At 38.4% G+C, this 12,136-nt stretch overlaps 1 protein-coding gene across 1 annotated transcript in view; it reads right to left on the minus strand.

The window, feature by feature from the left end:
• The window catches only part of LOC136876456 (sorting nexin-13), a 219,354-nt gene that overhangs the window by 131,941 nt on the left and 75,277 nt on the right, over positions 1–12,136 (minus strand). The window contains exon 8 of the mRNA XM_067150440.2: positions 2,845–2,974. Coding sequence (XP_067006541.2) covers positions 2,845–2,974 — 130 coding nt within the window. The remainder of the gene's footprint in view (positions 1–2,844; positions 2,975–12,136) is intronic.

Below are 12,136 nucleotides of genomic sequence, written 5' to 3' on the forward strand. Positions count from 1 at the left end.
GAATTATAAATTTGGGGCTCGAAGCCCAGTTCTTGTAATGATCTCCTAAAACTCGTGATTCGTTGTACCTGATTTTGGCTTGTTGTTGATTTGCTACTTGTTGAATTTTTGAAAGTCTATATGAAAATTGTTAAGTTCTGAAAATATAACCTTTATTGAAATTTTAATTCATCTTTCGGCTTTGTACTTAGACCCATTCCAGCCCGCACCTTCTTTCACCTCTGCCTTCCATGGATAACTCCGTAACAAAGACAATTCACTATTAATAACAGAAAATTCCCTCACCTGGATTGTCGGTACTCTCTAACAACGACAATAGAAGAGTTTATATTTGGGCTCTCTGAGCATTAAAGAAAGAGACGCTATAGGATAAAGTTTAACTGCATTTGAATCTGTACTACCATCAGTAGCCAAAGAAAAAGGAGTTATTTGCAAAAGTTCACTTATTTCCTTTTTTGCCTCAGATGCCATGTATTGAACTAAAGCAGAGGTTTTAGTTCTCGCACAATCATATTTCTGAGATATTTTAGAGTCGGGGAACATTGATCTACACAAATTTCCAGCATGGTCTGAAACTGATAACGGAATATTATGCTCCAAAAGAAATGATGTGAACAGCAATTCAGCATTTGTTACTGCAGTTTCAATACATTTTACGAAGAACAATGAAACAGACTGGTTTTGTAATTTTGATTCACCGTATGTGTGATGTTTCTTGGATTCTATGTGTCTTCTGCAATCATCTCGTCCACCGTGAACCACAGAGAAATCACACAAACACACACTGCAGAACACGTGGTTTTCACTAACACAAGAAGCAAGTAGGCATGGCCATTCCTTTGTGTAACCGTCTCGATATTTCTGTAACACTACATATTGCTCCACTTCATTTTACAAAACCAATCACTTCTTTTCGAATCAATGACTAGGATAATTGAAACGCGCTAAATATACCACCAGTTCTACGCACACAAGACAGAGAGCTGAATGCGCACAGTGAAGAACAGCAGGGCAAGGAGTAGCAAGGAGTAGAGCCTACCTCACGGCCGACTTGATGCGTCATTTCCGCGTCATTCTAGCTAAGAGAGCAGCGTATATCTATGTAGCTGGCCGTGATTTCACAACGCTCGTGGGAAACAAAAGGAAGTGATGACCAAATAACTGCGAAATATGTTTAGTTGCCAACTTACAAACACTGAAACGAGGAGGGTTGACCAGTAATGCTCTAAGGGATTGAACATTGTTTACTTCCTTCCTTTTTTTCGTAGAAATTAATTTTTATCGTAACAATGTTGCTTTTCCGTAGTAATTTCCCCTTCGACCATAATGCCATAATCGCAAAGTGAAATCCGTAATCATTACGGACAATCCATAATAGTTGTCACCTCTGTGTCCTGTAAAATAATGTGGCTGCGTAAACACAGTTACAAGCTTCTTGAATGGAATATTATACCACCTTTGGAATAATGAATACTAGAACGCAGCATTCTTGTTGAACCTTCTCTTTACCTCTCATTATCATTTGCATCATTTACAGCACTATATGAATCATAAATGTAATGCATATATACAACCCAGCTAGAACCACCAAGAGGTAAATCTTTGCTCATAAGGAATCCATCCACTGGAACATGTGCACTGGTCTCCATGTGAATAAGGAAGCCACCAGTTAGTTGATTAGAACACAAAGAAATCGTTCGACATTTACTTCTTCACTCAGTCGAAGAATAAGATTCTTCAGTGAAGTGTACTCTAGACCGGTAATCACTTCAGCGGGGAAGGGTAGGGTGTCAGAATAGAAACGTTAGGAACAGAATGAAAGGAGGGTCAATGAACAAGAGACTATGAAATACTCAGACCTGTCTGGGCCATAATAAAGAACTGCAATGCAAGAACAGAGTTTTTCACTGTATAGTCAAATAATCTACTGGGAACTCTTACCAAAGGCACACTCATCAAATGAAGCATTTTGGAAGTGAACATTCATGTGAACAAGTAGTAGTAGTAGTAGTAGTAGTAGTAGTAGTAGTAGTAGTAGTAGTAGTAGTAGTGTTTGCATGTAGTGGTTTTTTTCTTATTTTTTTTCCTGCAGTTGCTTTTTACGTCGCACCGACACAGATAGGTCTTACGGCGACAATTGGACAGGAAAGGGCTAGGAGTGGGAAGGAAGCATCCGTGGCCCTAAATAAGGTACAGCCCCAGCATTTGCCTGGTGTGAAAATGGGAACCCACAGTAAACCATCTTCAGGGCTGCCGACAAATGGGGTTTGAACCTACTGTCTTCTGAATACTGGATACTGGCTGCACTTAAGTGACTGCAGCTATTGAGCTCGGTGTGTGGTTCTATAGATGTTCATCTACAGGTCATGCCTAATTTTCTGTTGACAACACCTGCCCTTCTTGTGATTAATTATGCATACTATACAATAAACAAACAACCTTAATAATTAAAAGATAGCACAAGTTAATAGGACATTTTTGTGATTGTAATTTTAAAATATATTTTTGGAATAAACATAATAGAAATTTGAAATAATCACATTTTCAAAAATCAGACACCAATTTTGTGACAATATATCACCTTATTAACTCCTTAGACTCACAATTAATTAAAAGCCTAGTCATGATCTAAACATCATGTTCTTTTATGAGCATTCCCTGTTAAAGCTATTTATACTCATGCAGTGACTAAAACAAAAATGCTTAAGAATTTAAAGAATACTACTGTTCTCATTCTGCACCATACCTTACTTGGTCCGAACTCTGATGAAACATTGTTCAACATACTTACATAACATTAAGAGTAATCTATCTGTAAACTAATGAATTTCCATGACAACATACCTACAGAATCAGTATCAGCCCCCTCCTTTAGTCTTGTTAGTCTGTTGTCAATGACCTTCCTCAAATAAATCAGGCTGCTCAGTTGCTGCTTGATGGACGTGTCATCTTCACCACCAGAATCCCGAGATCTCTACAAGTGTGAAATACACATTACTAACTTTGTTTACAGGCTATCACTTCTAAAGGTAATATATTCAGAAAAGTACTGTCTTCTTTACTGTACAAGGGATGTTTACTCTTACAGTGTGTTGCATACATTCTATACACAGTACCAGCTGTTGCATCTATTTAACAGGTTGCCAAGTTGGGACTACGCATGCAATAATGTTTTTAAATAATGTTCTTGGCTTTTATGTCCCACTAAATACTTTTATGATTTTTGGAGTCGCCGAGGTCCCTGAATTTAGTCCCGCAGGATTCATTCACAGGCCAGTAAATCTACCAACACGAGACTAATGTACTTGATCACCTTCAAATACCACCGGACTGAGCCAGGATTGAACCTGCCAAGTTGGGGTCAGAAGACCAGCGCCTCAACCATCTGAGCGACTAAGCCCAGCTACAATGCTTGTGATCTACCAATGCCATTTTCCAGTGCTAGAAATGACCTGGCCATAGACAGTAATGAACACTGCTCCAGTGTGCTCCGTTCAGTGTGTAACATCCTCATTCCTATCAGCATGTCTGAAGTATGGACCAAATAACTTAAATGCTATGATGGACTCGTGTCAAATACTGGTAATAATCAGAATATGTGTGATCCAGAGGAACAGGGGCATGATTAGCTCAGGGGCTTAGCTGCTGGCTTCTCATCCAGAAGGCTGAGGTTTGAGTCCTGGTCAATCCTGGGTTGAGATTTTAATCTAAAAAATCACATGGTGTCAGGATGGGCATCTGACTTTAAACTCCCCCCAAAAAAGCCAAACCCCATGGCACTTAATGCCCTTGAAAGGGCCTTGGCCTGCCCAGCGACTGCTGCTCAGCCCGAAGAACTGCAGATTACGAGGGGTCGTGTCATCAGCACGACGCATCCTCTCAGTCGTTATTCTGGGCTTTCAAGACAGGGGCCGCCATTTCACCGTCAGATAGCTCCTCAATTCTAATCACGTAGGCTGAGTGGACGGGGCCTCCGGGCGAGAGGCAGGCACGCTACCCCTACACCACGGGGCCGGCCTTTAAACCCCAAGCTGAAACCAAACTGAGCCTGAGTGGCTCCAGCAACACCAGAAACACCTGGGATAAGCTGAAGAAAGAAAGAAAGAAAGAAAGAAAGAAAGAAAGAAAGAAAGAAAGAGATAGATAAAGATTATTTTTGGATTAAACCACTTTATATTGAGCTGTAACAAAAATGCCCAGCTTTCGGCAAAGTTTCATTGGCTTTCAATCAGGGCAAAGCATATAAGGTCTGCTGCTGACAGTACTTTGTTTAATCCAGAATTTCATTTAATGACAATGAGCCATGAAAACCTACAACTCCCTAGTTACTTCCCATGAATATTCCGAGACAGACTGTTCCACTCAGCAAGTTAAATTCACTATAGAAGATTGCACATCAAACATACATCTGTTCACCCTTGCACTTTGGGACAGAAAATACATTCTGTAACTGTACAGAATCTCAATTTTGTAATTACGGCATTATTTACGCCCCCATTATAGGTTATGCACTTATTAATACCGATATATTATAAGCATTATTACGACGCGCAGGTCACCTAAGGGTGTCAAATAGAAAGACCTGCACCTGGCGAGCCGAACCCATCCTGGGATATCCCGGCACTAAAAGCCATACGACATTTCACATTTCATTTTCATAAGCATTATTTATTTTATAGTAAGAATACTATATGTATTTACAGTATTAATGTATTATAAGCATTATTTGTTTTATTTATGCCAAACTGGTGACATTCTGTGGCACCAAAAGTTGGGAATCCTTATTAGACAAGAGAGCTAAATATAAAGAAAGTTGGGCAAGAGGTTAGTTTGTCCAACATGACACATATCACTCAACAGTTTTCATGGCGTCAGTATGCCAATGTTTAGCGTCAGTATTTTAAAAACAGTGAGCCACATGTGATGAGAATGCAATGTAGTGATTTTTTCAGATGGAGAAAAATGTAAGAGTAGGAGGCGATGACTGGTGTGAGAACCATGTGACCGGTATAGTTTATTTAATGGCTGGTTCGCCGGGAGTGCAATTGACTTTAAGAACCGTGGCTTATCTTGACTCGACTGGGACATCTGAATGACTTTGGTGTTACGGTGATGTCTACTGAATTGTGCTGTGAAGTGCTAAGCTAGTGAATCATACTGTGAGTATGTATTTGCCATGGTCTCAGACCATAACTTGTATTCAAATTAGTGTTGCCATATTATCGTCGAATGTGGCGAGGCATAAGATTATCTAACCCCAACTTCGAGTGGCATATATGAGAGCGCATTCATAACTTTGGAGATAAAATGCAAGCTCCAGGCTACCCGGAGAAGTATTAATTCAACATGTTAACTCATTGCGGACCGTGGACGGCGTAAGACGTTTAAGCTTGCCCCTATGCTGCGGGCCGTGGACGGCGTAAGACGTGTAATGTTCCGCGCGAAGCAATGCTGTTTATATTCGTCATCTATGCATTCTTACACCTTAATCAGCATTACTGGTTGTAGCAGGAAGTTGGTTGACCTTGTTGAGATAACCCTCGCATTGAGTGGGCTCATGTTTATCTCAGCTGTTTTAGCAGGAAAATCTCAGCACTTCCTCGCGCGTCAAGTCGGTACTTGAGATTCCAATGCAGTGCGTGTCGTTCTTACTGAGTGTGGTATAATGGCTTATAAAACAAAGTTTCTTACAGAAAAAGAACTATTAGATATTGTTCACAATGATGATTCTGGTGATGAACTTATTCTTGAAATAGACTCAGATAGTGAAAGTGAGAGTGACGAGGAAATTCCGATTCCTGAATGCAATACTCCTATAGAAGAAAGTGAAGTGCCTGATACATATCATCCTAGTTTTTGTCCACCTGTTCCATCATTTACAGGGATTTCAGGTATAAATGTTCAAATAGAAAATTAGCAATATTACGAGTTACGTGAGTATTTTCCCGAATGACAAATTTTATCAGTATATGTGTGAGCAGACCAATCTATATGCGAGTCAAGTGGTAAGTGCGGCGCACCGGCCTTTCAAAAAAGAATTTGATCATGCAATCCTGGAAACCGATTGATGTTTCCGAGTTGAAAAAGCTTTCAGGGTTGATGTTCATTACAGGTATAGTCCAAAAGCCTGATATAAGAATGTACAGGACCGAAGACTGTCTTTTTCAGATTCCGATATTTTCTAAAAATGTGTCCCGAACATGCTTCCTTCATATTCTTTCATTTCTTCACTTCAGTGACAGTAATCATTATGCTGAAAATACAGGTAGGCTGTATAAAATTAGACGTATTTCAGAACCTGTGACACCAGATATCACACCCTCAATATTTACTAGAGGTAAACACAAAGTATCATGTTTCTAACATTTACAGTTCAGTAGTCATGGTAAATTTTATTAAGTGATGCATGTTAAGACGGCCGAGCATGAAAATGGCTGGTCCAGGCATTCAAGTGTCCCGCTCAGAAGCAGGTACTGAACGTGTTAAGAAGAGTGATATGTACAGTTGTTCCACCAAGTGGTCATAAAACATTGGGAGATTAAAGTTATCAACGCTTTGTGCATCATTTTCATGGCAGGGTTTTATTTCTGTGTGCTGTAGCAGGTTATGTGGTGGTGGTTAGTGATCCAGCATTTCTCACTAGCCAGATTGTACTGTGAGAAGGTACTGTGCCATTTTCATACGACGTGAAGACGATACGAGTGCTGATACAGAAATTGAAGCCTGACATGACTAGGGATGGCAAACGAATATCGATACATTGGAAATATCGATATTTTGAGATGGAAATATCGATATATCGACATCGATATTTTGAGGTCCGATATATTGTTGATATCAATATTTTGCGCCCAATTTAATACTGTTGGCTACAATTTGATTCTCTTTCTGACCCTTTCAATTTTGCCTGCTACAGTTCCTAAATTTGAATGTTCATTTCTCAATTCACTTCTGTAAATACAGTGATAATATCACAACTCATTCATCGTGCATACCTTGTATGCATAGCTTTACACGTTAGCTAGGCAATAGTTGAACATTGTAGCAACCTCTGTCCCAGGAGAGAGACTGTTTTCAAAGGTCGGTAACACCATCACGGAAAAGAGAAACCGATTAAATGGCAAAATGTTATCCAAGCTGCTTTTTCTAAATGGCTTACCTAAGAGGTATTGGAAACTGACCTAAGATCATCATCATGTTTTTTTTTCACCAACAAATGGAATTGCAGTGATGAAGAAGATGGGAAGGAAATGTTTTATTATTTAATAGAGCTCTGATAATTATCAGATGTAGGCTACTTCGTACATAAATTTATACGTTTGGGGTTTTCTCATATGGTTTTTCGGTGTAAGTTATTAGATTGTTACTAGACACCTTGTATGCCTATATACTGTTTTTCTACGTATCATAACATCTTTCGGCTGTAAACGTTTTTATAATGTGTTATTGTAGTAAAAAGTCATGTTACTTGGTCACTGTTTTAAGCTTGTTTTCTGATCTATGTCAAGACTTATGAAACCTAATGAATCCTTTAATCATTGTGTTAAATATAAAACTTGACTTACAATAATGGATAATAGCACCATTATTTTAAAAACTGATATATCGGCGATATATCGATATTTTGAAGACCGATATTTCAATGACATCGATATTTTAACACCGATGTATCGAAAAACCGATATATCGATATTTTGAAAAGTTTTGCCATCACTAGACATGACTCAAGAACATGACACCGGAGCGGTTTGGACATACATCTATACATATCGCGAGTGAGAAATGTTGATAGTGAAGAGACGGGCTTTACTAACATTTTAAACTTGAGAGTGTATAATTTTAGTCATGTAAGATTAATTTTAAGTATTATATGGTCTTTAATTTGTGTATTATAAGACGAAGCCAAAGGGAAGTATAGATGAATGAATGTTACGTATGATAAGGTATCGATAGTTTATAAGTGTAATGGTGGCGACATCTATGTATCGATTATCTAAGGTATATTCTTTGAATTGAAATTCATGTGTACTTTAGAATATTCTGTTGCATATCTCTGTTGAAATGAAAAATTGTAAAGCAGATTATTATCGTGAGTATTAAAAAAGATTGTAAGCGAACTGAGAAGGTCGGGAAGATATCGTGAAGGTACTGAAAGCAAATCGAGAAGCTGTTAAGATGTGCTTGAGAGGCAATTGTGATATATAAAGAAGGCTTCGAAAATCTGTATCACAACATATTAACACTGAGGAGATATTGAAATCTACGAAAAGTTAAAGTTATTGTGAAGCCAATCATACATACAAAGATTCCAAGTCGGTATTACCAAAAGATTTACTTGAAGCAGAGAGTATTTGGTATTGTACATTGTCATATATCATTGTATGGGCTTGTTAATCTTATTTAAGATTGTTTCAGGTTTATTCTGCTTGAGAGGAGTATATGATTGTTTGAAAAACACACTATATTAACAGTATGGAAGGCTAAATGTGAAAAGCGAGTCCTAACCGCAGTAAGGATGCGGTTATGTGAAGGTGTATTAGACCACGCGCTGCCTCTACCCTGGTCTAAAAGTCAGTAAATCACTACTATATAATAATGCTTTTTCTAGTATATGTTATTTTTTCCACAGTAGTAGTATGTAATTTTAGAAGTAATTGATGTCCTGAAGTAGTTCGAGAGAACGTGGAATATGCACATAATACGTGATAGAGTATATTATATCGTTATTTTGCAATCTATATATATATTTGAGTACGGAATATTGAAATCTATGCGGTAACATGCGTATGCTGGATCATTTATTAAGACTTTGATGATATTAATATCAGCTTGTATCATTTTAATTGCTCGATAAATAGTGAGAAGTGTATACGTGTGACATATAGTGGTTATAAATCATACATACTGGGATTGCTAAGGAAATGATAACCATATAAGGGAAATGATGATATGTTTTGTAAAGTGTGATGTCATATGCGAGTGTTATGAAGTGAATAATGAATTAATAGTTAAGTAGCAGTCATGGCATCCCTTGTAATGAAATAATGAGGTAAAAGATGGCATATCGTGGTATTAAATATGGGTAATATGCAGGTAAGTTATGTATTTGATGTTGACTTATGAGTGATAATGGACACAATAATTCACAACTGATCCATCAAGCAGTATTGATATAAAACTAGTTTCGTTGTGCTCACATGCTAACGTCAACAACACACTAACAACATAACTGACCTACATCTCACTACAGAACATAACTACCAAACTCATTCAAAATACACGGTAAATCACGATAGACACCGTGCAATAATCTATATTCAAATCACGCAACTCAATTCCGCTGTGCTCACAATATTAAAATTATGACTTTATAACAACATCAGCAGCTCACTATAAACCTAACTCTGCTACTCACATCAAGACACTCTTCATATACACATTGGCTACAATTCTGGATAATTCTGGTTACTCACAACATGATATTAATATAAGATACCTGGAAGATTCTACAATAAAATGAAATATGGTTTTTGGTGCCGGGAGTGCCAAGGACACATTCGGCTCGCCAGGTGCAGGTCTTTTGATTTGACTCCTGTAGGCGACCTGCACGGCGCGATGAGGATGAAATGATGACGAAGACGATACACACACCCAACCCTGTGCCAGCAAAATTAATCAACGATGGTTAAAATTCCCAACCCTGCCGGGAATTGAACCCGAGACCCCTGTGACCAAAGGCCAGCATGCTATCTATTTAGCCATGGAGCCAGATATTCTACAATTAACATCCAGAAGTCCTTAGTAAGTTCTTGCTCTAGAATTATATTTAAACAAGTTTACCATCTAGAAAGACCTAGAATTACTATACCAACAACCTTGGTACATTTATGTTCCAGAATTTACTTGAGTCAACCCATATAGGGTAATGGCACAATATATCGAACGCCCTTTAAATATCGAACACTTCACCCATCTTGCTGTAAAATAAGGATATCGATAAGTTTACATAACATCTAAGATTTCTAAATTCACCCCTCCAAACTTAGCTTTATGTCAATCGATAGGTCGAAGTCGTTACCGTGTTGGCAAGCGTGGGAAAGTCATTAATCTCATATTTGGTCCGTATTGACGACAGTGATTACATATAATTTTTAAAAAATATTTGTTTAATGTCAACCTAGTCAATACTTACAATTACCACTATTGTGGTTAAATGATCATAAATAATTGAAAAATCGTGAACATGTTTCGCCCTTCTTAACGGGCATCATCAGCACTATGAACAACTTTAAAAATAATAGTTACATTTAAGACTGTCTTACAATGTCACATTTTATTCCAATCTTATATGATTGATTATTGTAAGACAGTCTTAAATGTAACTATTATTTTTAAAGTTGTTCATAGTACTGATGATGCCCATTAAGAAGGGCGAAACATGTTCACGATTTTTCAATTATTTATGATCATTTAACCACAATAGTGGTAATTGTAAGTATTGACTAGGTTGACATTAAATAAATATTTTTTTAAAATTATATGTAAGCGTGGGAAAGTCGCAGAACTTTGGTGTTGGCGAGATTTTGATGAGATCGTTGTGTTGTTACTAAAGTGCAGTGTCCCTATGATTATATGCTTTTACCAGTAAAGATGATGATGATGATGATGATGATGATAGCAAACACTCGTAATCGAGTAGGTTTGTCTTCCAGGCAGGATACCTCTTCATCTGTGTGTTCGGAGGTGACTATAAAGTCCAATGCGATAGTTACACAATTTGCCACAGTGATGACAGGTAGTCCCAGGTGGAGCTGTCATGTTAATTCTATGTCTCCTCAGCACTTCTTTTTCTTTCCTACGCTGCCTCTTGTCATTCGCTGTATGTTGGCGGTTTTCTTCAAAAGACAGTGTGCCGTAATGGACTAGTGATCTCCAGGATGAACGGTCAAGGGCAAAGTTCTCCCAGTTATCAACATCAATGTTACATCTCTTCAAGTTAGCCTTGATTACATCTTTAAATCTCTTCCTCTGACCGCCTACAAAGCGTTTACCTACTGATAGCTCAGAGTAAAACACTTGTTTGGGAATGCGATTATTGGGCATGCAAACTACGTGCCCTGTCCATCGTAGCTGGCATCTTAAAACCATCAATTCTATACTGGTGGTGTGTGCCTCTTCAAGAACGCTGATATTTGTGCGCCTGTCTTGCCAAGTTACTTTCAGTATTCTCCTCAAGCAACGTTGATGATACTGTTCCAGCTTCTTAAGGTGTCGACTGTAGCATGTCCAGGATTCAGATCCATAGAGTAAGGTTGGAACTACAACAGAATTGTACACAAGAATCTTCGTTGGGATATTGACATCATGATTGTCAAAAACTCGAGATCGCAACTTAGCAAAGGATGCTCCTGCTTGGTTAATTCTGTGTTGGATTTCTGAATCTATATTTGCGCTTGATGAGAGGGTACTGCCAAGGTATGGGAAGGTGTTTACAACTTGAAGGCTCACTCCATCAATTGTGACATTGATATCTCTTTGACCTTCCCCAGGGGCTGGCTGGTATAAGATCTGTGTTTTGCTGGTATTCAGTTTGAGTCCGATCTTGTTGTACGCAGCAGAAAAAGCATTCAGTATTATCACAAGCTCTTCTTGTGTCTGTGCTACGACAGCATTATCATCAGCGTACTGTAACTCAACTAATACTGCAGACGATGTCCGAGTTCCTGCCTTTAAACGGGGCTCAAATTAAAAAGTTTACCATCCATCCTGTAAGTTATATGAATTCCTGGAAGGAGATCATCTCTGACAAGTTCCATGACAGCGGAAACATACAAGGAAAACAAAGTGGAGGCTATCACACAGCCTTGCTTAACACCGGTATTGATATGGAATGGCTCTCCAATAGAGCCGTTGCCAATGACAGCTGCCATCATATCAGTGTAGAGCAATTTCAAGATGGCAATAAATTTCTGCGGAAAGCCATATAGAGCTAAAATTTTCCACATTTTTCCTGGAGTTGACGAGCTGTAAATATCATATCTGTGGTTCCTCTAGAAGGCCTGAAGCCGCACTGACTCTCTGGAAGTATATTCTCCACCAGGGGTACATTACGATTTGCCAAGATTCGAGCAATAAG

This window comes from Anabrus simplex, chromosome 6 (genome assembly GCF_040414725.1).
Source record: "Anabrus simplex isolate iqAnaSimp1 chromosome 6, ASM4041472v1, whole genome shotgun sequence".
NCBI classification, from domain to species: domain Eukaryota; kingdom Metazoa; phylum Arthropoda; class Insecta; order Orthoptera; family Tettigoniidae; genus Anabrus; species Anabrus simplex.